Genomic DNA, 25,224 nt, shown 5'->3' on the forward strand with positions numbered 1-25,224 from the left:
TCCTACTGATGATCACAGAAACTGTTCCTCAATTTTAAATTGTTTCGAAATTATGTATACATGCAACGGGTTAAGGCCGGGTTACTTTCTGTGGGTGCTATTCCACTTTAATTGTACTTTATTGTAAGTTCATTTAAACAGAAAGAAATATATCTAGCGATAAAGTGTGCCTGTTATTTTTGCTTGTTTTTGTTTTGTTTTATGACAAACTGTGAAATGCTGTGTTTTTCCTATAGTTTTAGTCCATGAAATCTGCACTCTTTCCACTTGATTTAGGAAGGACCCTTAATTACTGCTGTCATTAGCACCTAGTGTTCAAAACAGTCTGTTAAAATGTACTCTTAGTCTCACCTCTAAGTCCCTGCTTGCTTTATTTCATTTTTTTTCCAAGGGTAAGTAAAACAATAATTGCCCTAATAACAATCACGTACAGCGAATCAAATAACATTTCAAGTTTTTTGTTGCCTATTTCTTTTTCTTCAGAATTCCGCTTTTGTGTGTTAAGATTGGCCTAGAGTTTGCAAAAGTGTCCTTAAGTAGGGTTACTACCACCGAGGACTTATTACCTGGGTTTTAAAAACAAGCCACTTATTTGCCTTTTTCTTTCCACATGGATATGGATGACAGACAACTGCTGCGAAGCTTTAATGTTTCTGCCTGGTCATGCACAGTTCTGCAATATATGCATAAATGTATATCAACAACTTGGGATCGCTTGATAAACTCGCTCGGAATAAGGAAATCCAGCCAGGCGCGTCCACGCGGCCGTCCGCGCGTGCACACACGCACACATACACCCAGGCGCGAGCACGCGCGCGCACACACACAGACACACACACACACACAGGTCAAAAGTTGATTAATTCCCGAGATCCCCCAGAATCTTTTTCTCTTTTCTGCCAGCGCCGACTTCCCAGGCCGGGTGGCAGTGAGGCTGGGGGCGTGCGAGGGGCGGGGAGGAAGAGCAGAGGGAGGCGGGAGCTGGGTGCCGGGCGCCCGTGCGCGCCGCGCCCGCTCCTGCCGGGTGAGAGTCCGGGCCGGGTTTTGCGCCGTGTCCCCGGGCTTGTCTCACGGCCTCCAGCCGCCGCCGCTGCCGTGTTTACTGAGCTCGCGCGTCCTGATATCACTCCGCTGGCATGGAGGAGGAGGAGGAGGTGGAGGAGCGAGAGGAGGAGGAGGAGGCGGCGGCGGCGGCGGCGGCGGCGGCGGCGGCGAGCAGTTGATCATTGTGATGGTGGCAGGAGCAGCGGCGGCAGCGGCAGCCCAGCCGAGCGTTAGGGGCTGCTCTCCGCGCGGCGTTTTGCAAAGGACTTCGCCGATCTACTTTTGCAGTCGCCTCGGACTGTCCATGTGTTTACTTCCCCCAGCCCGAGGATTCGATATCTAGGTTCCTGTGAAATGCAGCTGAGCAGCCAAAGTACTTTGAGAACACGGGGCGGCATAAACACCAAAACTTTTTTGTGGAAGGAAAATGCAATAAGCAAGCTTGCCGTTTTCCGATGCGGCGTGGAGTGAGTGTGTGTCGCGCGTGTCCGCACTGAGGCATATGCTTGTGTGTGTACATGGGTTGTGTTTTTCGGTACGTAGGGAGAAAATGCTTGCCAACCACCGGAAATCTCTTGGAATTTATTAGAAAATAATGGATTATGAAAAGAAGGCAGGCGCAGAGCGGATCTTCCCTTGAGTTGCAACCCGATTTGCTGCTGGCTCAGTTTGTTGTGATTCTTTTTGTTGATAGGTGTCTGATGGTATTCTGATAACACCCCCCCTTTTTTCCCCTCGAGCTTTACAGTTTAAAAAAAGGAAACAAAAAAACCACCCCAAAATCTCTCCCCCCCCTTTTTTTTTCGCCCGGTCGGGATCGCTGTTTCCATCCATGTGCTTGCGTCTCCCCCGCGTTCCACTTAAACTATTTTAATCCTTGGACCCAAGGAGGAGGCTGATAGGGGGTGGATAAAAAAAGTTCTTCCAAAATAGTGTGCCCGGGGAGCAGGATGGGGGATTTCGCAGCCCCCGCTGCTGCCGCGAATGGCAGTAGTATTTGCATCAACAGTAGCCTGAACAGCAGCCTCGGCGGGGCCGGGATCGGTGTGAATAATACTCCCAATAGTACTCCCGCTGCTCCGTGTAGCAATCACCCGGCTGCCGGCTGCGGCACCGGCGGCTCCGGGGGACCGGGCGGCGGACCGGCGGCCGTCCCCAAGCACAGCACGGTGGTGGAGCGGCTCCGCCAGCGCATCGAGGGCTGCCGGCGGCACCACGTCAACTGCGAGAACAGGTACCAGCAGGCTCAGGTGGAGCAGCTGGAGCTGGAGCGCCGGGACACCGTGAACCTCTACCAGCGGACCTTGGAGCAGAGGGCCAAGAAATCTGGCGCCGGCGCCGGCAAGCAACAGCACCAGAGCAAACCCCAGCAAGATGCGGAGGCTGCCTCGGCGGAGCAGAGGAACCACACGCTGATCATGGTGAGGGCGCGCTGGCAGCGGGCACGGGGCGCGCGCATGAGAGGGGGGGCGCGTGGAGCTTCTTAACAAGGGGGCGCGGGGATCTGATTTGCACGGCGGGCGAGGTGGGCTGAAGCCGAAGGGTTAACGTCAACTTTTTTGAGCTAAAGCTGCCGTCGCCGCTACCTGTTAATCTGTCAGGGTTGTCAGATTTGGGGAAGACGGGGCGAGAGGAGGGGAAGCCAGTCACGACTGCAAGGGGCGGAGGGAGCCTAGAGGAGCGTCGGAGTAAGGCACTGGAAAAGTTTTACCCCCCTCTCCCTTTCCTAGATACCGATGTGAAAGAGTGTACCGAGTTGAAACCTCGCTCCTCCTCCTCACCGCTCCCTACCCCATCCCTCACCTCGCCGCCTGGGCTCCCCAGACCCGTCCCCCTTCGCCCACCCCGCTCAGCACATCCGCCGAGTGTAGGGAGGAATTGATGCTGTCGCAGATTCTGGGCGGGCACCAGGCTCTCGAACCCCGTGGGGAGGAGGAGGGATGGAGATGCTCTTGCCTCCTCTCCCTGGCTCACCCCCTTTGGGCTGAGAAAGTCTAAGAGTTTTGTGAATGAACTTTCAAGTGGGTGAGAAACAAGCGAGGGTGGACGCGCGCCCGCGCGCGCGTCGGTGAGGGCGCGCGCGGATGCGGGGCGCGGGTGCGCTCCCTCGCGGTTCGAGACCCGCAGCTGGTTCGGCAGGTGGAGCGGCCCCAAGGGTCGAGACAGGAGCGGCTCGCCGGGGCGGGAGGGGAGAGAGACTCCCTGGGCTTGCGCCGAGAGTCCCCGTCACGCAACTCCGCAAGGGGGAGTCTCTCCCCTCCTCCTCTTAAACTTGCTTGCAAGGAGCTTTCTCCGCTTCTGTCTCCCGCCCCGTTCCCCACCAACTTTCCGGGCCTGTCTGATAAGCCTGGAGGAGTGGAAGGTAGTGGGGAGGTGAAAGAGGCTTAAATGGCTGGGTGGGTGGGTTCGAGGTAGGAGGAGCAGCCAATGGCTTAACTTCTCGGGAGGAAGGGGCAGTTCCCACCCCCTAACCCTGAGGGTGGAATCCTTTCTCCTATCTCCACTCTCCGGTTCTTTGGCTTTCCTTTCGCGGTTGGGGCGGGGGAGGCGGGGGTTGGGAGCCGGAAGTTTGGGAAAGGTGTCTGCAGCCCCCTCCCCCGCCGCGCCGCCCTGGTTTGGGTTGCGCGCGTGTGCGGGGTGGGGCGGGCGGTGGGAACCCAGGAGCGCAGCGGGGCCGCGCGCCTTCGCCCGTTTACCCCGCAGACCGCACCTCGATCGGCGGCGCGGGAGGCCCTGTCGGTGTGCGGCGTATCAATAGCGCACGTCCCGGGTCTGGGGGTCGTAGGCGCCCGGGGTGGTGCGGGTGCTGGCGCGGGCGCTGGCGCGGGCTTTCGCCGGGCGTTCCGTGACAAAGAGCCGGCTGGGGGGAGGGGAAGAGGAGAGAGGCCACTGCGCTCACTCCCCACCTCCCCCCACCCCGCACGTGAAGAGGAACAATTTGTTTATCTTGGGCTTCAAGAATCCTTCCCTCCTCCGGGTTCTCCGAGGCCGCCCAGCCCCTCCTCCCTCCTCTCCCTGCTCGGCGCGATCGGGCCCAGTCCCGCCGGCAGCACCTTCCCTCCTCCTTTTCCTTGCCCCCCACCCCTTTTCCTCCTCCCACCTTCCTCGAGCCCGCCTTCCCCCTCCCTTCTGGAACGCGGCCGTGGGGGAGGGAGCGGGAGGCGCTTTGTCCGCTTCGCGGCCGGGCTCGGCTCGGGAGGCCGCCCGGCTGGGAGGGGCTCTGCGCCTGGCGGCCCTGCCCCTCCCCTGGGGACCCGCGCTCCCCCCGCGCCCGTGCGCGAAGAGGCGGACACGGTGGGGAGGAAGAACGACGGTCACAGAGTCAGGGAGGGAGGTTCTCGCTTTACAAACAGGAAGCCGAAAACCACTGACACCCTAGCTTTTCTGATTGTACCCGGAGGCGGGGCGGGCCTGCATCTCGACTATATCTCGCGTGCCCTGGTGGTACCCATTTCTCTCCCGGTCCGCGCCGTCTGCCACTCCCCGCCCCCTTTAGCGCCCTTCCACGGACGAAGAGACTCACTTTTGTACCTAAGACTCAAGTAGCATTTGAAAGGCACTGGGAATATCACCCTTGCCTGCTACACGCCCTCTTTTCCTGTTTTTTTTTTTTAAGTCCCACGCGCTCGGATTGCGTAGAAATGGGCTTCTTTGGGGAGGCTCCAAAATCTTAGTCCCACCGCCTCTCTGCCGACCTTTCGGGATTGGAGGACTGGAGGACTACCGCGCCAGCTGGGCAACGCGGGAACAAAAGCCGGTGCCCGGTCGCTTTTGATCGCAGGCGAGAGCAGTAGAGTTTGCAGCCAGAAAGTTTTAGGTTGTGTTCCCTCGTGGGGGCCATATGGGCCCTGGGAGGGGTAGAGATGGGGGACTCCTGGTGCGCGCGCCTGGGTTATGATACACCCGAAGGTGGGAGACAGTTCAGGGTCCTGATGTTATCTGGAAGGACATAGCAAGCCCAAACCAGAGCTCGCTTTTGAAAATGAAAAGATAGAGCTTACTTGAATAGACGACTCGTAAGCTGTACGTTTCATGGCGAATCCCAGTTCAGCAAGTTAACAGCTAAACTTGAAAAATGATTGCCTGAAAATAACATTCTTCTGTCAGTTTTATGACAATAATTTAGCTTATTGATGAGACTGATGTACAGGAGTATATTTTAGCTTCAAGTGTATTTCATACGTGCATCTCCCATTAATACGTGGCACAAGTTTGTGTGATGAGTGTAATGAAAATCAACAGCCTCCAGTCTTAAGCCGAGTTGCATGTAAATTCTATGTACCATATAAAATAAAGGGGAACAAGTTAACATCCTCCTCTACAAGTTATGTTTTCTTTAAAGATAATTAGCTCAAAATTTTACATAGAACCCTGAAATGAAAGAGTATTTCAACTTGGCCTGTTTATGAGGTAAAAATCTTGAGAGAACAGGTTGCAAAGAAAACGTTGATCTTGAATTAGCAGCTGGATTTTAGTTGGGCTCTGGGGGAGGGGGCACAGAGCAATTATATTTAGTTCTCAGATTGAGCTCTCTATTTGGAAGGCCTTAAAGAAAAGCAGCAATCACCCAGAGTCAGATAATAATAATGGTGATGATAAAAATAAAGATGAATAGGATTTTTTTTCTGTTTTATTGCTTTTGTTTACCTTCTTAGGGCCAATATGTCTAAAGTACTAAATATCGATTAGTTCTCTTTCTGCTTGATTTGGGTTCAGAAGGCAGTCTAATAATCAAGGCTTACCTCTTTTGATTTGTTTTCTTATCTTTCACATTTACAAGCATAGACATGAAAAACAAGCAAGAAATCCAGAAGCAGGGTGGGTGAGGAGACGGAAATCTTCCTTGGCTCCAGGCTCCTGGGAAGGTGGTAAAGAATCCAGCTGCAAGAGAGGCAGGAGATGTGGGTTTGATCCCTGGGTTGGGAAGATGCCCTGGAGAAGGAAATGGCAACCCACTCCAGTGTTCTTGCTTGGGAAATGCCATGGACAGAGGAGGCTGGCGGGCTACAGTCCATGGGGTTGCAAACAGCAGGACATGACTGAGAGCACACATAATAGCCTGTTAGAGAGTAGCTGGCCCAGGCCTGGGTTTGAAGCTGCATTCCCTCAGGTAAAAGATAGTTTCTAGATGTTAAATGACTTTCTCTACACATACTGTATATCAGAAGGGTCTCACCCCCACGCCCCCACCCCCAAGCGTTGCTGGTAAGAACAATGCAGTTGAAAAGATGGCTTTTCCTGAAGTAGTTTTGTTTGTTGTAGCAGAATGAGACATTGTTCATTTTCTATACTTGAAACTGAACCCCTGGATAAAATTTTAAGATAAATTCCCTGACAAGTTCATTCTCATTCAGGCATACCAAATGCATGAGGATGCAGCCCTCAGAATCTCAAATGGTGGTAGCTTACTTGACCTGGATAAATTCTGTTTTCATGACCTTTCTACTTATCAGCACTATCATAACTTTCACAGTGTGCTTAATTTATACACAGCTTAGAGACTGCATAAATCTATGTGATTCCTGCTCTTAAGAGTTTATCACATTGTTTATTTGATAATAAGCAGATTAAACGCTGTTTTAGAGAAAACTACAGTCTATCCAAAGTGTTTGGATTTCTAGTCTTGTCTTTGGAAAAGACCCGGATGCTGGGAAAGATTGAAGGCAAGGGGAGAAGGGGACAACAGAGGATGAGATGGTTGGATGGCAGCGATGAACATGAGTTTGAGCAAGCTCTGGGAGTTGGTGATGGACAGGGAGGCTTGTGGTGCTGCAGTCCCTGGGGTTGCAAAGAGTCAGACAGGACTGAGTGGCTGAACTGATCCAAAGTGTTCTTTCTCATTACCTCCTGGAAGAGATACAGGAAATATCAGTATACTAGTCCAGGGCTAAACCTCCTTATAAATGAAGCTGGTTTGCCTTTGCTTATCTTGTTGAAGGTAAATTGTTGGCTTTGTAGTCAAGTGTTTTTGCAAGCCTGTTAGGTCAAACCATTTGTGAATCTTTCTTATGAACCTTTTCTCTGGCTTATCCTGTTCTACTGCTCTTCTGGGTGAGAGGATTTGACAGTATCTCTTGAAAAACTTTCCATAGCCCACACAGGGTGTGCCTTAAGTTTGTGAAAAACTTTTTGAAATTTCATTTCTCTTCACAAGTGTTTGTCTTTTAATTCTCAAGAAGCATTAAAAAAGAGGGCGGCGAAGACGCACCAGTACATACTCAATTGTGTTATGTATGTTCTTTAGTTGTGGTACATTTTATTTAGTAATGGGTAGCCAATGATCAGAAAAGTAAAAGCATAGTTAATCATTTATCATAATCTAAAATGCTCTTCAGGCTGAGTTTCTTATCAGGGGAAGTTGAGTTTTCAGGGGGTAGCATGTTTGATGCTTTCTATCCTGCCTCGTTAGAATCTTCGGAGGTTTTGTGCCACCTGATATGAAGAAAATAAACAGTCCCTGGATATGGTGGACTGACATTTCCGAAAGCAGGACGAGAATTTTAAACGGTAAAACGGAGCTATACAGAGTTGTTTTCTGCATATCTCTCTGAGACTGATAGCCAAGTGTTGTGAAAAAGGTTTCCTGATTGGATTTTCCCATTTGGTTGAGATACGAATGCGGGAGTCTTTCTCTCTCTCTCATTAGTGCTGCTGCCGGAGAAGGAATCTAGTATAATAAACCATTCTGTACACTACACAGTAATTTTTGAAGACATCTCTAGTACTTATGTTTTATTTAATGTCATGGAGTTTTACTTGTGATCAGTGCTCCATGTGTATTAATTAACACTTCTGTGCTACATTTCTGAGCTTAAGGTGGCTAACTTCTGTCATCTCTTTCCATATTACCCATCACAGAGAACTGTGACATCAATCAGACATCAAAATCTTATAAAAAGGAACATATTTAAAACTCAGTCCCAAGGTTTTCATAATATTTGTGTTTTAGTTCTCCCAGATAGCTTTGCATTTTCAGAGGCTGATTACTGAGTTTTCAGAGCCAGCTGTTTGCTTTGTTTTTCTTTTCTCCGCCTGCTGCCAACCTTTTGGTCTTTTCACTGCTCTTTCGCACTTTTACCAAAGAATGGGAAGAAGCAAGAAGAAGACGAGTTTAGTGCTTCCTCCTCTTATAAGTAATGAACTGGATAAGATACCAATTATTTTGGATTAATTATGGGTTTAATTTAGTATACCATTTATTCTTCATTAGCGCAAATCATAGAGAATAGACTGAATTTTTAAATGTCATTCATACATTTTACGATATTGGTACACAGTTCATAGTGCTTCATAGAAGTGAAAATGTTGCATGGGGATGATCCAGAGAGATGATATGGGGTGGGAGGTGGGAGGGGGGTTCAGGATTGGGAACTCATGTACACCCGTGGCTGATTCATGTCAATGTATGGCAAAACCAATACAGTATTGTAAAGCAAAATAAAGTAAAAATTAAAAGAAGTGAAAATGCTAAATCACGCTCTTGCATCCAAGACTTTGACAATGTAGTATTTTTTTGGTAGATTTTCAGTATTATTTTAGCTAGGTTTAAGGGAGTAACAGGTCTTTGTTATTTAGTCACCATTAGCCTTGATGCCAGTGACTTCACAACAGTTGGAGGCTGTTATTCCCCTTTTGCATGACATTTTAAGTAAAATAATATGCTTATTTGCCTGTTGTTTCAAACTAATTTGACACTACAAAAAACGTTGATTTACAGATGACCATGCTGGAGTTATTGGATCCCCCAAATTAAATTTTCATTAAAAAATACAGCATGCTTTTCAGACACATTCCAAAAATTCATTGATTCGTGTTTGTGAGATGGAAATGGAACTTTTGGAAAATTGACTAATTAATTTTCCTAAACTTAGAAAAACAAAAAACACTTTTTTTTGTTGTTGTTTAGCAAAGCTTAAAGAACTAAAGGAATAGTACTGGATAAACTTACTCAGAAGATGGAGTTGAGGGCCTGCCATATAATGAATACTTAAAGATCATAGTGTTCCATCCCATGGATTGGAGAAGATGCACAGTTTTTTTTGTTTTTTTTTAAATATAGCTGGCTATTCCATCTGTTAAACAGTTGAGGGACTTTTTAGCTATGGATAAGCAACTCCAGTTGGGAAAGAAGCACAGTGTTCCTTTAGGGCCACCATACATACATGCATAGAAAAAGCCATTACTACTATGGTTCAGAGTTTTTTTTAAAGGGAAAGCTGTGCCTACTATTCTAGGGGGAATTTAATAAAAATCTCAAAAGACCTGCAGTACTTCCTCTGACATAAGGAAAGTGATTTCTTAAGAATAATTTAGACACGTCTCTTTAATTATATTGGACCTTCCATTGGTTAGAAATGACTTTTATGCTGAAGTTGTTTAGTCACAAAGTGGTATCTGACTTTTTGCCACCCCATAGACAGCAGCCCACCAGGCTCCTCTGTCTCTGGGATTCTCCAGGCAAGAATACTGGAGTGGGTTGCCATTTCCTTCTCCAATGCATGCATGCATGCTAAGTCGCTTCAGTTGTGTTCGACTCTGTGCAGCCCCATGGACAGCAGCCCACCAGGCTCCTCTGTCCATAGGATTCTCCAGGCAAGAATACTGGAGTGGGTTGCCATTTCCTTCTCCCCTCTACTAACTATCTCCCAGATATTGTTCATGTCCATTGAGTCAGTGATGCTGTCTAACCATCTTATCCTCTGCTGCTGATTTCTCCTTTTGCCTTCAATCTTTTCCAGCATCGGGGTCTTTTCCAATGAGTCGGCTCTTTGCATCAGATGCTGAAGTAGAATCTTTTAGAGTAAGAATAACTAACACTCATCTTCCTTGAGCAATGGCTTAACAACCATAGAAAGCTTGAATGAAATGTTTAAAGTAACAGCCTCCAGAATGTCTTAACTCCTTGAGTCCCCATTCTATTGGGTAGAATCTAGTTTTATAATGTTTCATATTACGGACTCTCTGATCCTTAACACAGTCACTTGTGCTTCTGCTTGTAAAGACGTTAGAACCATTACCATATCTCTCTCACAGTATCTCTCTCCACCTCCAGAAAACACATGTCAGGACAGGGGCTTCTTTTCCTTCAAAAGAAAAGGCTGAAATGCTGAGTCTGTTTGTGCAGATTCAACCTGGGCTGTAACTGTGACTCAAAAGGATTGCACAGCTCTAAAGACAAGCTCTGCTAGCGCCCTTCCTTCTCACAGTGGTGGGTAATTTTTCTTTCTTTGATTGTTTGTGAGATGCTGAAAGTAACTCGATGATTGAGAGTGAATCTAAAGGGACTGGTTCCCAGTAAAAGGCTTTAAGAAACTCTAGTGGTAAGAGAGAGAGGCAAGAGGTGGGTGAGGATTTTGGAGGTATCTCCTGGAATGGGTGGCAAGAGAGGTTCTGCTCATTTGGGGTAAAGAGTATCCTGGTACCTTGGGAGTTTATGGCAGTAACATATGATTTTAGTAGTCTATTCTGAACCTGCAGACATTGTTAAAACTCATAAATATTTTTCCGAGCTAATGTTATAATCATTTGTATCTGAAAAAAAAAAAATTCCTGAAATATTTCCCTGCTTCTTTAAATGACTACCTCTACCATTTAAGTGGATTTACCACAAGATTCCTTGAAATCATAGAGTCTCCATTAGTGGAGATTTTGCCCCCAACCTGAACATTTGGCAGTGTTGGGAGACATTTTCAGTTGTCACAATTGGAGGGGTGCTACTGCTGTCTAGAGGGTAGAAGCCAGGAATGCTGTTAAACCTCCTAAATACAACCGCAACAAAGAATCACCGTGTCCAAAGGATCAGTGTTGCTGCTACTGAGAAACCATGCCTTAAACAAGGAGCTCCCTTAGAATGTTGAAAATACAGTGTGGCTTTCTTTACAGCTTTTCAAAACCATTCTTACTACTTACAGGGTGGAGAGGGGAGCGGTGTTGCCATGAGGTAGACAGCCAGTCCCTGGGAAGAAGATAACCTTGACCCGGTCATGCTGGCTTCCTCCATTGACTTCTTTACAGCCAAGATTTCTTAAGTAGAACAAACACTAAAAAGCCTTGGCCTGTGCCTGGCCGGCTCCTATCTGGATGAGATGCCCAGCATCTCTGAGCATTTTCCCATCTCCCTGCCGGAGCGGTTGTTTGGCTCAAATGAATTAATATATGTAAGACTTCCAAAGATTTTATGGTGCTACGCAAATGCTGGGCTTGTTTTTATGAATTACTTTCCTATCACTTTTTGCCTCCTAAGTGCAGACTTAGAGTGATCTGAGGCTTATTTCACTCATGTGGAGGCCGGGGTCTCATGGCAAGGTCCTGAACAACTGCTACATATTGGATACTGTTTCTAGGTGTGTGGGATTCAGTAATGAACCCAGGTCCTTACTGTCATTGGACTCACAGCAGAGCATCATTCATGTTTCAGATGAGCTACGTAAAGCGGTAAAGTGGTCTTTGTGGTTTGATGAGAACATGTTAATGGAAATCGTTAACAAGCTAACAGGGATTCCCAAGTGGCTCAGCGGTAAAGAATCTGCCTGCCAGTGCAGGAGACACAGGAGATGTGGGTTCCATCCCTGGGTCAGGAAGATCCCCTGGAGGAGGAAATGGCAACCCACTCCAGTACTCCTGGACAGAGGAGCCTGGCAGGCTACAGAATGTGGGGTTGCAAAGGGTCAGACATGACTGAGCAACTGAGAACACACACGCCATAAGCTAACATTTAAGGAAATCCTAAGAATACTAAATGCTTTGTATCTTCTTGCAAGCTTCCAATAGTTTCTGGCACTGCTTTCTGTAGCAACATTTATTTCACTGTTTTTCAAATAAAATCACTTTGTGGAGGGGAGAGGATTAGTTGGTGTGGTGGAGAATTAAGATTAAAGGGTGGTTGTTAAAAACAAGGCTTTAAAAACAAGAAAGATCAGTTTCCTTTTATTTTTTTTGGAGTAGGTGCCCCTGGTGGGCTACAGTCCAGGGGGTTGCAAAGAGTCAGACACGACTGAATGACTAAGCACACACACACACTGGCACCACAACCACGGCTTGACGTCAAGCTTTTAGAAGAAATTAGAGAGAGAGAGAGAGCACTTGAAAAGGAACAAGCAGGAAGGCACAGGTCTTGAAATCATGTCACATGAAGAGCAGCTGGAAGACCTGGAGGTGTTTAGTTTGATTTGGGGGATGATATGATTACTTTCTTAAAATATTTGAAGGGCTGTCATGTGAAGAAAGGATTAGATGCACTCTTTGTGGCCTCCAGGGGATAAAGTTAGGATCAGTGGTTGGCGATTATTTGAAGCAAAGTTTGGTTTAATATATTAAAAAAACAATTATATGAAAATAGAAACTGTTCACAGATGAAATGGGCTGTGTTGATGAGCCAGAATGTTCCAGCAGTTGTTCAATTAGCTGAAATGTTGGCAATGACAACATCCTTCTTTTTTTAATGATAAAACTTTTATTAAACAATATGAAAATAAAATACCAGTTATTAGAGGATAGGGCCTTTGTCTCTTTCTTCCTCTTCATATCCTCATGATAGAAAAAGAACTACCTGGGAATTCCCTGGTGGTTCAGTGGCTAAAACTCTATACTTTCACTGCCAATGGTCTGGGTTTAATCCCACGTCAGGGAACTAAGATCCCACAAGCCACTTGGTGCAGCCAGAAAAAAAAAAAGACCTACCTCTGTGTGTGTGTGTTCAGTTGCTGAGTTGTGTCTGACTTTGTGACCCCATGGACTATAGCCCTCCAGGCAAGAATACTGGAGTGGGTTACCATCCTCCTCCAAAGGATCTTCCTGACCCAGGGATTGAACTCAAATCTCTAGAATCTCCTGTATTGGCAGGTGGATTCTTTAGCACTGTGGCACCTGGGAAGCCCCCCATTCCAGAATAAAATATCGCAAAGTTGATTGAGTGATCCCATACTTTGAGAGATTGATAGTTTCTCATTTTCTGCCAATTAAGCCTTACTTAATTGCAATGGACATCCTTATCCATTTATCACTGTACATATGTGAGATTTCTATAGCACAAATTTGGACTTTCTTCTGTGTACGTAATATGTATAAACAGAAGTCTGTTTCTTCTGAAGAAGCCAAATCTCTTAATCTAATATTGTTTAACATAGATCCTGGATCTTATTTATTACAATCCATTTTAGGGCAAGTGATAATTGTGTCTCTTGAAAAGTAGGGCTTAAAAAAAAAAGTATCAACTCTAGCGCTTGGTATGTGTCATTGCAGTCTGCGTCAACACTTAATTTGTACAGGCTGTATATCTGTCCATACATCTTAGAGAAATGACTTTCTTTCTTTTCATCTGGTCCCAGTGACGAAGTGAGTAGGAGTCTAGTTAACCAGCGCTGGTTCAGGCTGTGAACACGGGGAATTCACGGTCTTGAACAGCTTTTGTAGTTCTCTGTACTTTTCTTGAACTTGGTGTTCCCCAGGCCTGCGTGGCTTTATGCGTAAATATCTTTCTGTTGGTGGCACGGTACCTGGGGTGGCCGTGCGTGCAGGTTTGAGTGGTCATAAAAATCACAGGTCTGTGAGCTGCCACTTCCTCCAGGTTCAATTACCCTGACTAATCCAGTCATCTGTGTAACATGGTAATAACAACCTGCTGACCTGGCCAACTGAAGAAAATGCATCAAAATGGACTTGCCTCGACACTTGCTTTCCAGGGTTTGTTTGGACAGGAGAAATCCTATCACTTTTCAGCATACAGGTGAAGTGGTCTCAGGACTGCCCTTCTCTGTCATTTTGATTTACCCTTGGCATGGCAGCTGCCCTCCAGGAAGATTCTCAGAACTACAGTCTGTATTTTGACAAGAGCCGGAACAGTTTGGCTCCAGAATCTATACCCTTGGCTACAGTGTTGTTCTGCCTTCGCCAGACTGAAGGGTTCTGTCTTGAAAAGATGGTGTGAGTGGCCGCCTTTTCAAAAGAACCATGCTCTCCCAGAAGCAGTCCTCACTTCCTTTAGGTTTTCAGATCTGTTTGAACAGGAGCCCAGCATGAAGATCCCTGGACGTGTTGGTCCTTGGGCAGCTCTGCTGTCTCATTTTTATAAGATTTTTATTTTTTCGATGTGGACCATTTAAAAAGTTTCGGTGGTAAAGAATCCGTCTGCCAGTGTAGGAGATGCTGGAGATGTGGGCTGTATTCCTGGGGTGGGGAGATCCCCTTGTAACAGGAAATGACATGCAACTCCAGGATTCTTACCTGGAGAATCCCATAGCCAGGGAAGCCTGGTGGGCTCCAGTCCATGGGGTTGTAAAGAGTCGGGCACAACTGAACACTCACTCGCTCATTGAATTGGTTACCATATTGCTTCTGTGTTATGTTTTGGGTGTTTGGCCTTCAGGCATGAGGGACCTCAGCTTCCCAACCAGGGATTGAATCCCTGGTAGCACCCGCGTCGGAAGGCCGAGTCTCAATGACTGGATCACCAGGGAATTCCCTGGACCCTGCTGTTTTCTCAGAAGATCCCTTTGCTGTCTCCTGGCCCCCATACCTCTGGCCTTGGTGACCCTCTCTCCTCATCTCCTTTACCACCAACTCATGTCTTACCTTTGTCACCGTGGCAGTAGGGCCTGGAGACTTGTTCAGAATGTTGGTGGCGGTGATTTGAACCACATAAGTAAACCAAAGGTGGAGCTGTAGGTGATTGGCCTCCACTTTAGAGGTCATGCTCTCCCCAGTGATTCCAATAAACCAGACGCTCTGCTTCAGTTGGTGATCTAGCTAACTAGTGACAGCCATTTTCTATGTTTCTATTTCATGTAGCCGCACCACATAGCATCTTAGTGAGAAAAGCCCCTTTGGCCAGCTAAGCTAATGCAGCTGTGTGCACAGTGCAGCCTTCAGGGGGAGGGGGCTTCAGTCTAAAGACAGCTAGATATCTTCTGCCCCGGTAGCTTACAGCTGGTTAGACACATGAAATAAGGGCCTTGCTCCCGATCCTGAAACTAGGCCAGCCAGGACTATCCATGCAGACATCCTTCAAGTTGCTGGTCGGATCATGCAATACGACTTCAGCCTCTGACTCTTCTGCTGATCGTCAAGTTTAAACAGCCAGGTTTCCTTTTTGCTAGTCTACTCTCCCTCTGAGAAGTGTCATCTGACTTTCTCTGTGTTTGTTTTTGATTTTCCCTGGATCTGTGTCTTTCATTTCTAGCACCCAGATGTCTTCTTTGAAGGATGACTTCCATGTATGTAAAAGGTGGACAGCTGCCTTGCATTTTGCCCCAAGTATAACATTAAACCTTTACACTGATGGTAGACAGTAAAAATGGTTCTCTGTTTTGAATAGTAGTTATTTCATAGATATCTGACTATAGCTGTTAGGTAAAAACTACTTTCTAAAGGCTGGTGATATTATAGCAATGCTGCAATAAACTTTTAATTTCTAGTTCCTTTAAAAAGCATTTTCTTATTTCCTTTTGAAAGAGTCCAGAGGTGATTTGTGATAGATAAAAAATGCTCAGAGTCAAGTCTTATCTCATTATGGAGTTTTTAAAAAAACATATCTTATCAAAAGTATGTTTCAGACCAATTTTTTTTTTAAGAAAGTTAAATTACTATGGATATAATTCCTGCAGAGGAATATCTGGAGGTTAACATTAACATTTATGCAAAGAAATTGGACATAGTATCCTAGCTCGACACAATTTTCTGGATAATACATAAAAGAAATACAGCTGTTTTGCTGGGTTGGCCTTGAGTTTTGGCTTCAGAATGGCTGCGTGATAATAATGCCAGAGCTCCCATAGCGGGTAAAACACACATCCTTATGCTGTTTAGTCACTAAGTCATGTCCAGCTCTTTGTGACCCTGTGGACTGTAGCCCGCCAGGCTCCTCAGTCCATGGGATTTTGCAGGCAAGAATACTGGAGTGGGCTGCCATTTCCTTCTCCAGGGGATCTTCCCAACCCAGGGATGGAACCCGGGTGTCCCGAATTACAGGCAGATTCGTGACTGTCTGAACCACCAGGTACCTGCTGCCATATTCTGTTTTGGCACCTTCCGTCCCCAGTTCTAATCCACCGTGGGGTTTCAGTCCTCCCTTTCTCCCGGCCACCATGAGAACATGTGTGGCTGTAGCAATGGCCCGCTTTACAGAATCTGCAGGTGGTATTTGTCTTTAATCACTTCAGGTATTTCCTTATAGTGGGGTCTGCATTTCCGCACCTCTCCGGTTGTAACATTCCCTTACTATTCACATCCTGCAGTAGCCTTTTCCCGGGAGAGCCTCTGAAGTTGGGTAAATAGAGGTGGTTTATATAAAGAAGCAACTTTCTCAGTTTAGAAGTTGTTACAGCTAAAAGGTTGAAAACGTCTTTTTCTGTGTAACTGGGAATTCCTAAATTGTTTGCAGCTGCTATTGGATTTTTTGAAGACACGTTCGGTTTTTGTCACTGAAGCACAGAAATGATGCCTTTAGATTTTGGATTTCACGCAGCTTACTTCTTAGAACCTGTTGAAGGACTATTGGGGAAAGCTATTTGTCACGACATTGAATAACTATACTGGAAAAAAATTTGGGGGGGCAGGTATGGCTAGGTCTGGAGACCCTGATGAACTTGGTCACGATAACTTCGAGGGTGGCCGAGTATGGTACTTTGTAGGTCTGGGATAGCTCTCCTCTTGGCTATTGAAATTCAAATAGACTTGCTTTTTTTAAATTTTTCAACCTTCGATTCTGTTCTTAGATTGAAAGAACTGATATGAATCATTCAGGGGCATTTTCTTTTAACTTGAAGTTTGTGGTCTGAGATTAGAATTGGAACACTTGGAAATATGTAGCAATAGTTTTAAGGAAGGGCGCTTAATGACAGTGTGTGCAGGGCAGACTGTGTGTCTTTGTTCCCTCTGCTGAGGTGCCGGCTGTCTGTGTCACTGGTTTGGTAGGCTCCGTGTTTATCTGTGGTCTGGAATGTCAAAGGACTGCCAACCTAAGAATTTTGCTTCCCTCTTTACCCTAAAGTGATGGTGTAGGAGTTTCTGGTATTGGCTCATGGGGGTGGGGACAACCATATATGGAAGAGGGAAGGGGGATTGGCTGGCTTCCGTATTCTCATCCATTCTTCCTAATGCCATTTTCATTACTCTATTAACAGAGAGTGGATACTCCGAGTAATTATTTGTCTGTCTTTTCCTTCACAGTGTAATGCGCACTTCACTTGTTTTCTTCAACTTTTTGTAATCTATGTGTTTATGATGCACTGAAGAGCAATAAATTAGAGAAGAGAGATAATTAGCTTTGACAGCCTTACAGAACTGATACTGTAAGAGGAGGGAGCAAGAGGGTTGCTTTAGCAAAGGATTCCATGACTGGGTTTGAGTGAAATTATCCAGATAAATTCATCAGCTGTCTGGGTGGCCCAGGTCATAGGAAGAAGTGGATTATGGTGTGATTTTTAAGAATTTAAACATTTTTCATAGTTTAAAAAATATGTTTTATTCCCAACATAGATTTTTTTAAACCATTTTTAATTGAAGTGTAGTTAATTTTCCATGTTAGTTTTAGATGTAAAGTGATTCAGATATATATATATATATATATATATATATATATATATATATATTCCTTTTTCGATACCTTTCCATTATAGGTTATTACAAAAGATACTGAATGTAGTTCCTTGTGCTATCTAATAGGTCCTTGTTTAGCTGTTTTATGTATATAATAGTGTGTATAACAAAGTAGGATTTTTAGATGGGGAAATTCAAAATACTGAGCAATGAAATGGGAGGAAGAAACAGCAACTCAGCCACTGGTGTTAAAAATTCCTCATGTTCCCAGTGCCTCTTAATCTCTCTCTGAGCATGAGCCTGTGTTGTTTTTTGAGAAACCTTTGTTTAATAGCCCTCTTACATTAAAGGAAAGTGTTCCTTTGATGACTTGCCTATTGGGGGATGTGGCCTTCAAGAAACATGGTTCATTTGGCATATTAACTTGACTTGGTAGTCCCTCTCAATTTGGGGATGCTTTGCATAGGAGACCTGTCTCAGTGTCTGTAGGGAAGGAGGTTAACCATGGGTTGGCTTAAATTATTCCTACTATTGTACTTATTTTCTGTTTTTTGGATTGGAAAGAAAACGTGGATCAGAGTGTGAGCTTGACTTGGGCAGAAAGGGAGGGGAGGTGGGTAAAATTCACATCATCTAATAAAAGAAATGAGCAAATAAGCTCCTGTGTCACCATTATTCCTGCAGCTCTTTCTTCCTGGGCCGGATCAAGCCCTCGTCCACAGTGGAGGTCATGGTGATACGGAAGAAAAGGGGTCTATCTAGAATGTTCTGAGATATACCTGGTTAGTGCTCACAAGAGAGGCGAGAAGGCTGTGTAGAGGAGTTTCACTGAGAAAGAAAATTTTGATCCAGGTCACTGTCAGCTCTATGGGATGAGTTACTTTCAGTCACTGTGACCTCTTAGCCACAGGGTCTCTAAGCATTGACTTAGGACTAGCTTGAAGGTGGGAACTTGGAAGGGTTTGGCTTTTCCTGCACACAGAACCCCGTGTCACTGGAGATCAGCAGGAAGAGCTCCTTTAAAACGTCCAGCTTTTCTCCTCTCCACACCCAGCAACGGCTTCTGCTTCCCCCCACCCCCTCCATCCCTCTGTCTTTTGTTCCATGAATAAATATTATGTGGTTTGGTGCTCATTACTCTTTGATATGAAAAAAGGCAATTCATTAGGTTGAAGGAGGAGGGGGGAGGGAGACACCATTTTTCACCCGGCGCATCAAGCGCGGTTACACTGATTTGAATTCCCAGAAAAGTAATAAAACAGTGAAAATAATGATAAAACAGCGCCTGGGCTGACAGCTGTGCAGCACGCAGGAGCCCAGCACACAGGCCCCCGTGCTGCAGCAGGACAATATTGCCAAGCATAAGGTGCCTGGCAACCCAGTTGCTGGACTCGGTGACCAGCTTTTGTCCGAGTGACTCGAGGCATCGGGCCTGTGGTGGCTCTTCAGAAACTTCTAGTCTCCTTGGCAGGAGGGCTCTTGGCTCCAGGCCAGCCGGGCTGTACTGTGGCGGACTCAGACTTGGGCAGCGTTCACGCCTCCTTCCTTTGATCACTAATCAGATCATTTGTTCCGCAAGGAGAAACTAGGCTCTTTTTTTTCATCGCAGCCCAGTGGCTCCATAACCAAAGGGAAATTTTCTGCAGGAATGCCAGTGAGTTATTAGAGATGCATTAATTCACCAGGGCTCACTTCTGGTGAGAGTGACCATTGCTTTGTTCTGTGTTTAGTACTTTTCAGATGCGCTTTGCATGTTCCCTCTTGATTCTTAAGACTAGGATAGCTAAAGCCAGCTAGTACCTTAGGGCCAGCGTTGCTGCTCCAAGGGAGCATGTATACCCGTCTATCTAGTTTTCACAAGACATTGCTAAAATAGGCCCTTTGCTTAGCATGGGTGTATTTTTTAATGTGTGAAGCTGGCATGTGTGTGTGCATAAAAAGACTAATTAACTCTACTTTGCTCAGGGGGTTCTCCTTGGGTGCCCCGTGACCATGCCCCACACTGGCCGGAGTTGTACCAGCATCCTGAATCCTTTACGACTTCAGCCTCTATGGAGTCAGGGTCACTCATTCTGGTTCCTTTCTTCTTGACTCCAGAGTGCAAGAAAAGACCCAGGAAGGCCACATGGTCCTGGGAGAGTGGTTCCTGCAAACGTAGCAGAAGGCGAGTTTCAGAGAGAATCACACTCCACGAGGAAGAGCGGTAGCCTGTGCTATTGTGCTGCGTGCTGGAGAATATTTTTATTTCAGGAGCTGAAAGGAGAAGATGGGTGGCGTTGATACCCTGATTGAGGAGCACCAAATGTCACCATATTCTTGATCTCTTTGTGCGTATGTGCTAAGTCAATTCAGTCGTGTCTCTTTGCGACCTTATGGACTGTAGCTCTCCAGGCCCCTCTGACCTTGGGATTCTCCAGGCAAGAATACTGGAGTGGGTTGCCATGTCTTCCTCCAGGGGATCTTCCTGACTCAGGGATCAAACCCAGGTCTCCTGTCCCCTGCATTGGCAGGTGGATTCTTTACCACTAGTGGTGCTTGGGAAGCCTATTCTTGAAGTCTAGGGAACTTCTTTTTTTTTTTTTTCTTTGCAGAACACCCATAATGGTTTCGTTTTGGTGTTGGAATGAGTGAATTTCTTTTTCTCCTGAACAAATGTCATCCCAAGGCCGAATCTGCTGGGAAAAAAATATACATATGTATGTGTATGTATATTTATTTATTTCTGTGATGTTCTACTAATGACTAATCAGAGATTACATTGGAACGCTCTGCGGGAACTGATACTTTTTCAGGCCTTTAGTTTTAGATTTGTGATCACTGGCCTTGAAGAAAATGTTTCTATTATTTGGAGGAAAATAGAGCTCTTCTATAAATCTGGTGTGAGTATGACGCCCTTGTTGTAGCCCTGGGGAGATGGGAGAGTCCATGTCTGTGCCCCAAATGAGAGTCAGAGCATCCTGAAGAATGAGGGGTTCCTGTTTGCTATTTACTAGCTGGGTTGGTTCTAGAAGCTCCCTGATGGTGGGAACATGCTTTCAACCTTGCCTCAATGGTGTATTTTCATAAGTCATGTTCTGGGAGAGAGACTGCGGCTTTTACTTTCCTGAGTTTCCTGAGTTAGGGGAGCAGTCTTTACCTTCTCTCCTTTTAAAATATGGAAGCAAGAAAATGACTAAAAAAGGCCCAAACTTAACTCTCCGTCTTCCTCGTCCTGAGCGCCGTGGAGCCACCCATAGCCACTGGGGAGGTTTTATGCAGCTATCACAGCCTTCCCCAGGGAGCGCTGGTGGAGAAGTTGGAAAGGACGAATAGGGAGAAAGAAAGAGAGCTGGAAAGGAACGCGGGAGACAAGAGGAAGAAGGTGAGGGTAAGAAATAAGACAAGTTTGGGGGTATTAAGAGTAGGTGAATATTTAGATGGACAAAGGATCCTTGATTCCACTGAATTAAACTTGTGGATTCTATTTGGCCATTTTATATTTGCACAATAATATTAGACATTCTGTTATGCAGCACATTTATGGGATAAGCAGAGCTACCGTGAGACTCAGCTCACTTACCAGGTCACTCAGTGACCTGAGGCAAAGCAAAAGTAGAAACAGCCTGTTGACATTCTACGTTTGGTACAGCTTTTCCAGTTGGATGAAGAATCGTGAATCTGAAATTCCAGTTGAGTTGTTTTTCTGAACTATTAAGAAATAGAAATCTACAGGGGTTATGGGGACAATTCAATTAAAAAAAACACTTGCCCCCCTAATGTGATTTGTGTTATAATTATTTAATACCTAGAGGACTTTTATAATTGAATTTTAGGGTGCTTCATTTACATTCTAGCTGGTGAGAGTTAGAAATACTATCACTTTGTGGTCCTCTGATCGCCGTCCCAAACATTCACAGAATGCTCCGTGACTCAATTATAAGTATCTTCTGGGGACTGTGTAATTCTATGCTTTCTAGTTATCATTATAAAGCACCAGGGGACGGTGAGCCAATCACATAGTGTCAGTGGCTGGTTGTTTATAACCCTGCCGTGGATAGTACAGGGTGCTCTGGGCATAACCACACATTTTATAAAGGGGTATCATCTAGCTGTAGGGGCAGAAAAGGGTTACATACTCATTTTTTCGTTTTACCAACAGAACTTTTGAAGTAAAAACTTGCTGGTGATATTAAACAATTGACAATCCTGTTTCGAGTAAATGAAACACAGAGTCTAAAGATGTACACCAAAAACCCTATGGCAGCAAGAGGAAGGAGAGGTAACTGTTGTGTACATAAAGCTGTGTCTTTGTAAAAGGAAAATTAAACAAAGAACACTATAGAGGAAAACATGTAGTGGAAAGAATTACTGGATATGAGTATCTAGTGATCTTGGAATTAAAAAAGGGAGCATGAATATTTTCAAGGATGTTTGTGCAGAATAAGGAGGCTCCAGCCTGCTCCTCCCAGGGCACCATGGAGGCATCTACACGCAGACCTCGCCAGAGCTCTTTAAAGTGGTCGCCGGCTCTCGACAGCAATTGCTTCTGAGTAGTGTTCGAACAGCCCTGATGCAAGTCCCTTGGTATGTCATTATCGAGTCTCATATTTAACCTTTTTCTAATAGCCTCCCTGAAGTCCAGAGTTCTCAGTGAGCGCCAGTGGAAGTTAGAAAAGGTGTTTTTCCTCCTCATGACTGCACAGCTGTGAGGAGCATAGTTATCTGGAAGTCATCGTTGTTTTTCCTATTTTTTTTTTTTTTTTAGTCCTTAGGAGGGGAGCAGGTGGTTGCAAACTGCAAGTGGCTTATTGAGATAGGCCAGACTTTGTGGCGAGTGTCAATACATTAATAAGACCATCTCTTTCTTCAGTTGTTTTTTTTTACTGAGTCTCTTGCTCAGTGAAAGAACTCTGTTCTTCTGGGAGAGGACTAGGGAACACAGGCATTCATGGAGTATGTGGTTCTCCTCTTTTTCACTCTCCTAAGCTTGTTATTAGTGACGCAGGCGTGACACTGACAGGTCCGGGACACGCTGCAGAGTGTGGACGAGAACAGGGCTGATGGTTACCCTGGTACAGGACCCCCGTGGCCCCTGCTTACCGGAGATAAAACGAAACCTGTTTGCCCAGCTGTTAAACCATCTCATCAATCTCATGACCACTGTGCCTTTAGAAGGATGGTCCTTTTTTTTTTTTTTTTTTAAAGAAGATTTGTTTGTTTGGCCACACTGCACAGCTTGCAGTATCTTACTTCCCCGACCAAGGATCAAACCTATGTCCCCTGCAGTGGAAGCTCAGCATCCTAACCACTGGACTGCCGGGGAAGTTCCAGTCCTTTCTTATTAAGAGAAGCATATGGACTTGGTGACGTCTCTAATGTCCTAGAAATCAGAGAGTGTATTCCTGATTTTAGAAAGGTGGGGAATGCCCAGCAGTTCTTGCCCTAAGAGGAGACTGGAGGCAGAGATCCAAAGAACCTTCCCCTTTGCTACTTTCCAGCCCCTGGGCCTGGGGCAGCGGGCAGCTGCTCTGGCCTGTTGTCACCATCAGTGGACGTGAAGGAGAGTGGGCCAGGGGAAGAGAGCTGGAGAGAAGAAGGAGGTGGAAACGAGGCAGAGAGGGCAAGGACTGCTAGAGTTGTGTGGATGCAGACCCGTCATGACCTAGAGCTGCTTATGCACTAGACAGAAGGTCTGTGCAGGTGTTTGGAGATACGTGGAACGTCTCGTGAAAGCCCTGTTCTGACTGTCCTTCTGGCTTGTTCCCTACTGATACATCATTTTCGATCTGCACAAATTCCCAGGTGCCTTCTGCCTCTGAGTCCTCAAGCAGAGCAGCTTGTGGTTTGGGGGGTAGAAGTCAGGTCACCTCTTGAAAGGGTCTCCTTCCTCTAGCCCCAGGGTGTCCCCTCCTTCCCCTGACGAGGGCTCTGCCCTGTGCTCTGTGGGTGCTGGGTGCGGAGAAGGGAATGCTCCAGCTTTTGATCTCAGCAGCTGATGTCTGCTACTTTTCGGACTTTTTCCCATTTTTCTCCTGGCCTAGGGCTTCCCTGGTGGCTCAGACCTAAAGAATCCACCTGTAATATGGGAGACCTGGATTTGATCCCTGGGTCGGGAAGATCCCCAGGAGGAGGTCACGGCAACCCACTCCAGTATTCTTGCCTGGAGAATCCCCTTGGACAGAGGAGCCTGGCAGGCTACAAAGTTGGGCAAAGAGTCAGACTCAACTGAGTGACTAAGCACAGAAATTGTGTCGGCTGAGTTAACACCAAGACAGTAAGTTCCTCTGGGTGGCTGTATAATCTCTATTCTGTGTATAATACAGACAGAATTTCTGATAATCAAATATGACAAACTCTCCCACCACCCTCTGTCTCTCATCCCCATGATTGGGGTGCAGTTGGTCCAACTCAAAGAATATTACGTTGAGAGCCAGGAAATCTGGTCTAGTTCAAGCTTCCCCCCCAACAAACTGTATGACCTTGAGTGAATCACTGAATATCTTAGGACCAAAAAACTCATGGTTTCATTTAGTGGATTTGTAAGGACACTTCCCAGTAGGAAGGAAATATTTCTATGATGTGAGCGTTTAGTCCACTTTGTGTAGCCATGCTGGTACTGACTTTCATCCCAGGAATATCTGCATCGTTCTTTCTGGTTACTGAGAGGCCCCCACCACCACGGAAGCAAAAGAGAGCTCAGCCTTCACTGGAGTGACTGGAGGGTTTTGTCTAACAGATCATAGTTTATAGATTTAATGCACATGGACATGTGCCTTGCTTGGAAATAGGGTGTGTAAAATTTAGTAAGTCCGCAGAACATGAAGGAGTGTTTTCTGGTTCTGCCTGTGCTCTTCATTTAGAACCCTTCAGTTCAGTTCAGTTCAGTCGCTCAGTCGTGTCCGACTCTCTGCGACCCCATGACTCGCAGCACGCCAGGCCTCCCTGTCCATCACCAACTCCCGGAGTTCACTCAGACCCACGTCCATTGAGTCAGTGATGCCATCCGGCCATCTCATCCTCTGTCGTCCCCTTCTCTTCCTGCCCCCAATCCCTCCCAGCATCAGAGTCTTTTCCAATGAGACAACTCTTTGCATGAGGTGGCCAAGGTACTGGAGTTTCAGCTTTAGCATCATTCCTTCCAAAGAAATCCCAGGGCTGATCTCCTTCAGAATGGACTGGTTGGATCTTCTTGCAGTCCAAGGGACTCTCAAGAGTCTTCTCCAACACCACAGTTCAAAAGCATCAATTCTTCGGCGCTCAGCCTTCTTCACAGTCCATATGTGACCACAGGAAAAACTATAGCCTTGACTAGACGGACCTTAGTCGGCAAAGTAATGTCTCTGCTTTTGAATATGCTATCTAGGTTGGTCATAACTTTTCTTCCAAGGAGCAAGCGTCTTTTAATTTCATGGCTGCAATGGCCCCCCCTTTTCTCATCATGTTCTCCTAGCACCATATTCATTAGTGGGCCTTGTTTTGTGTAGCTTATGGGTGAATGGCCAACACTGTGTGGTGAGCTTCTTTAAAAGAGAGATTGGGCCTGATGTATAGGAGGAACTCCAAAGATATCTCTTGAATGGACCTGAACTATAATGTTGGCTGAGGTATTTCATTCATCCCATCCTTATTATTTATGGCGTGGGTCCTAAACTTCAGGGCTGGAGTCTT

The 25,224-nt window shown here is 46.0% G+C and overlaps 1 protein-coding gene across 1 annotated transcript in view; it reads left to right on the top strand.

Moving 5' to 3' along the window:
- The first annotated feature begins 1,994 nt into the window (after positions 1-1,994).
- MAML3 (mastermind like transcriptional coactivator 3) overlaps positions 1,995-25,224 on the top strand; it is a 450,680-nt gene continuing 427,450 nt past the window's right edge. Inside the window, exon 1 of the mRNA XM_052654854.1 lies at positions 1,995-2,465. Coding sequence (XP_052510814.1) covers positions 1,995-2,465 — 471 coding nt within the window. The remainder of the gene's footprint in view (positions 2,466-25,224) is intronic.

The sequence above is a fragment of the Budorcas taxicolor genome, chromosome 17 (assembly GCF_023091745.1).
Source record: "Budorcas taxicolor isolate Tak-1 chromosome 17, Takin1.1, whole genome shotgun sequence".
Classification (NCBI taxonomy): domain Eukaryota; kingdom Metazoa; phylum Chordata; class Mammalia; order Artiodactyla; family Bovidae; genus Budorcas; species Budorcas taxicolor.